The sequence below is a fragment of the Triticum aestivum genome, chromosome 3B (genome assembly GCF_018294505.1).
Source record: "Triticum aestivum cultivar Chinese Spring chromosome 3B, IWGSC CS RefSeq v2.1, whole genome shotgun sequence".
NCBI lineage: Eukaryota > Viridiplantae > Streptophyta > Magnoliopsida > Poales > Poaceae > Triticum > Triticum aestivum.
This window is the reverse complement of record NC_057801.1, coordinates 688,028,452-688,034,503: the sequence shown is the minus strand read 5'-3', so window position 1 is coordinate 688,034,503 and position 6,052 is coordinate 688,028,452. Positions and strand designations below refer to the sequence as shown.

The window sequence follows — 6,052 nt, the reverse complement described above, 5'->3', positions numbered from 1 at the left end:
GGTTCCAGTCCTTTGGGTGGCTGGGCAGTTCGGCATAAGAAAAGAGGCAGTCTCTCTACCCCTGAATTGAGATGCCGCCGAGTTCTAGGCTGGGCCCGTTGGCACGTTCATTCTGCCGGTTTAAATAGGATAGCTCTCTAAACAAAAGCAGATTGGGCTCTTCTCCCAGGTACACTTCGCAGAAAACTTGGAAGTTGCAGATATTTGACACGGAATTGGGTCCAATGTCTTGAGGTCTGAGGTCAAAGAAATGCAAAACATCCCTGAAGAATTTTGAACCGGGTGGAGCAAATCCCCGGCTCATATGATCCGTAAAAACTATCACCTCCCCTTCTTTGGGCTAAGGTTTCTCCTCGGACGGGTCAGGGGCACGATAAAACATGACCTCCTTTTTGGGCAGGTGGCCAGACTTCACAAATTCAGACTATTTGCTTTCTGTGACAATGGATTGGACCCAATTACAGGTCACAGGAGCCTTGGGAGCCTTAGGTGCCATGGCGTAAGTGGAAGCCTATGACAAAATAAGAAGCTCCAGTTCAATTTTAACCCGGAAGGAAAGTATTTTTATGTCTATTCAAAATGGCGGCTTAAGACGGGGTCTAATGATATATAAGTAACTACGCAATAATATTTAAGCCGCTACATGTATCAGGGGCAGTTAAATTTTCTTAAAGTCGCCAGAAGCAAGCAAGACTGACAATCGGTGTTGTCACAAAACCGGCTAAAAAATTCAACAAATTCAACAGAGGCAGTTTTTGACTAAGTGTGGAACAAACAGATTTCACAAGCTGCAATTATTGTTTTGGATCAAACGGTCGTTCCAAAAGGAAAAATTTCTAGACCTAAAATCAGTGCAGAGAAGTTCATCCACTTGAAGGAAGCCTCTGAACAAAAGAAAAGAGATCTGTCTATGTTCGAGATAAATGTAAAACAGTCGCCGCAGCAGTTTTATATTATTCAATGATCTGAACAGGGCATCGAAGGTGAAGAACATAAAGGGTTTGCCGCGGGCGGCGATGAACACTGACGAACTCGAAGAAGCTTCAATGCAGATCTAACAAAGGGAAAGAGGGGAACTTACTGATGTGGACGGGCTGCAGAAGTTCGCCGTTGATTTCTGGTCAGATTCGGGTTGATGCAGCGGCCTGAGTCGGTGAAGACGAGGAGCTCGACGGCGGCGGCGGCGGAGCTCGGGCGGCAGAGACACAATGAGAGGAAGAGGATGACCGAAAGGGGGGAGAATGGAAGACCTAGGTCATGCCTATTTATAAGGGAAGACCGACTGAGACGGCGCGAGAAACGAGGAGACTAAACATCATTATCTAGCGGCCTCGACGCCTCGGTTTTTGGAACGGCTAGTAAAAGCAAAGATCCGTTGGAGGATATGGCAGAGTAAAATATGAATTTAAGTAAAGATGACATCACGACGGGTTAACGCGGATCCAGAAAATGACGTCATGGCGGGTTAAAAACCTTTGCACAGGCAGAAGGCTGAAGGTCTATTTCTTAAGGTATTTTAAGATTGACATGAAACGGTTCAAATCAATCTGGGGCATAATGTTGGGGATATAACTATTTGTGTAAGCCGCCCAGGAGGGGCCGGGTTACGCAAAGAAGACTCATCAGAAAGAAGCCCAAGACCAAGCATGAAGATGGCGGTTCAATAAAGGGTCTAAGGCCCACAGGCGGCTTAAGGCCCATAGTGGTAAACCGCCATGATGACATGACTTGTAACATAAGGTAGAATTAACTAGTCACCGAGCCGGACACTGTCTATGAGCTGGTAGGGACTCTGTAGGCCGCAGGGCGTCAACCCGTGTATATAAGGGGACGACCCGTTGGCGGCTTAGGGACAAGAAACAACTCATCGAGAACCGGGCATAGCGTATCTCGCTCTCTGGTCATCGAAACATCAAGTAATACCAACCCAACTAGACGTAGGCCTTACCTTCACCGTAAGGGGCCGAACTAGTATAAATCTCTCGTGTCCTTTGTCCCGAATTAACCCCTTTAAGCTTCCTAGTTGCGATGGCTCCACAACTAAGTCCTTGCAAGAGGACATCTACCGTGACAATCCCATGACACAGAGTATCTAAGTCCATCAATTATGCAGCAGATTACTCATATGAATCCATGAATAATATATACTCATTAAAGCTGATCATAAAATGATAATTTATCACACCACAAAGAACACATCATTAAGATTACATAATCTATACCAGAAGCAATGTAGGACCACTCATGTGATCATTGTTTCGGAAAACAAGGGAGAGATTGTCATCTAGCTCCTATGAACTCATAGACTAAAGAGGACTACTCACACATGTATATAGTGGCAACAACGTTTATGTAGATGGTCGCCGGGATGAATTCCCCTTCCGAGAGAGTGCAGGAAAGACCTCCAGATTGGATTGCTAGCAAGAACTCCGTATTGAGAAAAAATGGTACATCCTTTTTTTGTCATTTATAAATCGATTAGAGCCTGCGGAACAGAGAGGTGCGATGGTAGAAAAATTGCTCGGTAAATACGAGACGGGGTTTTGGGCCAGTATAAAGCCGGGGGCATCAATACGTGGTGGAGGGGTGCTTATGGGGCCCACGCAGCCCTGGCTCGCGCCCCTAGTCACGAGCTAGGGGCGCGTGGCACTCACGGGCATCACCTTCTAGCCCTTCGGTGCTTCCTGGAACCTTTTGCACTTGAAATTCACCGACATATTTTTTCTGATATTTTGGTCTCCTAAAAGTTATTATTTGAAAAGTTCAAAAAAAAACACTAAAACTTCATTGGACATTGAATCAATAGGCTATGTAAAAAATAATAAATGTTGATGCCAAAATATACAGAAATGGTATGATTGTAACATGAAACAAACAAAAATTATAGATACATGTAGAACGTATCAACATCCCCGATCTTAATGTTTTCTCATCTCCGAGCATGTAGATGATAATAAAATATATTTTTATTTTGAATGTTACCTTAACATGAACATGATCAGTCTAAGGATGCGGCTATTCTGTACCCGGGCTCATATGAGCCCGGATGTGAACAGTAAAATTGTTTTAAATATTACCTCCGTCCCAAAATTCTTATCTTAGATTTGTTTTGATACGGAAGCATCTAACACTAAAATGTTACTACATACATCCGTATTTAGCCAAATCTAAGACAAGAATTTTGGGACGAAGGGAGTAGTAAATAAATTCCAAAAAGGAAAAAAGATCCTTTTTTGTGGTGCAAGATGCTCATGTGCTTGATGCCGGTGACAGCCCATGATTGCCTCAAAAAAAAAGTGAGGCGCATGATCCTCATAAAAGGAAAGTGTGAGGCGCATTAATCGCTTAAATGCAGCTCCAAAATGGAGCGTGATGTGAACGTGATAGAAAGACGCGTACACTGTCTGGACTTACGTGTTATTCTCTGCGTTCTGCGAGGTACTAGTGGGTGTCAGTGTGTGGTTGTGGCGTGCGTGCCTGCGGTAGGCAAATACGACTGGACACTCTGCTCTACTCGTGGAGCATGCGTCTCAGCCAGATAGGCCACACACACACGGTCTATTTTACGTGTGGAGCGAGGGCACTCTCCCTATGTACGGGCCTTGTCTTACACAAGGATATCTCGTCGCTCCACGAGTATGAGAACACATGCACACGCACATAGAGTGATCTCGCCAGAGAGAGAGATGGCGGCCGGCGGCATGAGCAGGGAGGCGAGGTGGAGCCTGGCCGGCGCGACGGCGCTCGTCACCGGCGGCAGCAAGGGGATCGGGTACGCAATTTTATAATCTTCTTACGTGCAAGCATGCTATGTACATTTGTACGTATACTCATATACTTATCTGCATGACGGTGTCGATTGATGGAATCGCAGCCACGCAATCGTGGAGGAGCTGGCGGGGCACGGGGCGCGGGTGCACACGTGCGCCCGGAGCACGGCGGAGCTGGAGGAGTGCCGCTGCCGGTGGGAGGCCAAGGGGCTCCCGGTCACCGTCTCCGTCTGCGACGTCTCCCTGCGCGCCAGCAGGGAGCAGCTCGCGGAGACGGTCAAGCAAGTCTTCGACGGCAAGCTCGACATATTGGTGGCTACTCCTTTTTTTTAACTACTCCGTTTATCTCAGTGTCATAAAAAACTTCTTACATTATGGGACAAAATGAGTAATGACTTCGAGGGCTTGGACTTAGTCGTCTTTCTGAAATCTTCAGAGTTCGTCGGTTCAGATTGAGATCATGGCCGCCGTCAAGAGGCTGCAAATTGGCTCTAAAATTCCACCCAATCCAAAGAGGTTCATATGGGTTTACAGGGCTGACCACTCCTACTATATGTATGCAGGTGAACAACGCGGCGCAGGCTGTTGCCAAGGCGGCTGTGGAGTGCACATCAGAGGAGTACACGCACCTCATGGCGACCAACCTAGAGTCGTGCTTCCACCTGAGCCAGCTCACGCACCCCTTGCTCCTCGGGGCATCCATCGCTGGAGGAGGTAGCATCGTCAACATATCCTCCCTTGGGGGCACACTTGGATTCCCGGGCCTCGCGATTTACAGTATGACAAAAGGTGATTCCCTCCGGTTTTCCTACTTTTGAAATTCGAGTATTATTATAGCGTACATGTCAAAATTGAAACTTTCAAATAATGACGGTTTCAGAAAACAGTGATTTAATTTGTACTTTAAAGATCAGGTAAATGTCTGAAACGATAACCATGCTTTCATTTAATATGTTTGTAAAGTTCAAAAAATTGAATGGTGTACTTTCCGATTCAAATTCACACACATGATTTTAGGTACTATTCAATCTCAATATTTCCAGCTATCAATAGTCAAGTGACTAATTTTAAATTTGACTCTTTCCTTGTCTCGAACGACGATGTTTTTCGAGACGAGATTGCACTATAATTTAGCTATCCAATCTAACTACTTGTAAAAAAACTCAAAGAAGCTCTAACTGATGGTATTCATAACCACGACTCGTTCCAACTTTCAACTAAGGCATAAAACTGACATCTCTTTTTTGTCTCTAATTTACCAGGAGGAATTAACCAGCTTACAAGGAGCCTTGCTACCGAATGGGCTCATAACAAGATCCGGGTGAATTGCGTCGCCCCGGGCGCGACCAAGAGTGACATGTTAAACAGTGTAGGCGCCGACCGAGTCTTCATTAAATTTACATTCAAAAAATACACAAGCAGAACTGTTTAGCCTATTACTTACGACTTCTTACGTGTATAGTAGGATTCTCTTCTACTATCATTTTTTTAAGAAACAAATCATTTGGAGGACTGATCATTTGTGCGTGGAACAGGTTCCACCGGAAATTAAAGAGAACGAGTTGGCAAAGAATCCGATGCGGCGGGCAGGCGAGCCAGAGGAGGTGGCTGCAGTGGTGTCGTTCCTCTGCATGCCAGCGGCATCCTTCGTCACCGGCCAAGTCATCACCGTTGATGGTGGTCGAACAATTAGTGCGTAGTTAATTATTAAGAGGGTCTTATCGATTAAACTCTTCTGCATGCAGATTCAATAATAAAGTGGCAAGTATTTAGCATGCACCTGAGTGTTGTCCCCTAGTACAATTATTTTGCTACATTGTTGTTAGTTTTTAATGTATTTCTAAAGTAGATTTGTCTATTTTACTAACTAAGCAAGCGTGGACGCACACATGATGCATGATTTTTGATGTTGTGAAAATCCGCAGGGGTCCATTGATTTTGTGTCGTTAATCTTGCTTAAATTGACCGACCACATATTTGGGTCCGTTGATTTCTTAACAAGGCAAAGCCCATTACTAGGTGCGACCCAACCTTCCCATTTCACCCTTTGTTTTTCTTCCTCTTTTGTTTTTCTGCTTTCATTTGATTTCATTTTTATTTTTTATTTCAATAATTGTTTTTATATTTATTTTCAAGGTATTTATGAAATGTTGGGTGAGTGTAAATATTTACGCACAAATACTATACATCCAAAATTGCATTGTTATATGATTAATTTTTGCATATTAAAAAGTACAATTTTTTTGCGCATGAAAAAAGTACAATTTCAGTGCAATGTTGTA

At 44.4% G+C, this 6,052-nt stretch overlaps 1 protein-coding gene across 1 annotated transcript; it reads left to right on the top strand.

Annotated features, from left to right (window-relative positions):
* The first annotated feature begins 3,486 nt into the window (after positions 1 to 3,486).
* Positions 3,487 to 5,641, top strand: LOC123071766 (noroxomaritidine/norcraugsodine reductase). Its single transcript, XM_044495347.1, has 5 exons — positions 3,487 to 3,772; positions 3,875 to 4,082; positions 4,334 to 4,559; positions 5,033 to 5,139; positions 5,306 to 5,641. Exons 1-5 carry the CDS (start codon positions 3,639 to 3,641, stop codon positions 5,468 to 5,470), a joined length of 840 nt encoding a protein of 279 aa, XP_044351282.1. The 5' UTR covers positions 3,487 to 3,638; the 3' UTR covers positions 5,471 to 5,641.
* The last annotated feature ends 411 nt before the right edge of the window (positions 5,642 to 6,052 follow it).

Coding starts and splice junctions, on each gene's coding strand:
- LOC123071766 (XM_044495347.1), top strand. CDS start 3,639: ATGAGAACACATGCACACGCACATAGAGTGATCTCGCCAGAGAGAGAG. Junction 4,083..4,333: donor ACGGCAAGCTCGACATATTG/GTGGCTACTCCT, acceptor ATATGTATGCAG/GTGAACAACGCGGCGCAGGC. Junction 4,560..5,032: donor GATTTACAGTATGACAAAAG/GTGATTCCCTCC, acceptor CTAATTTACCAG/GAGGAATTAACCAGCTTACA.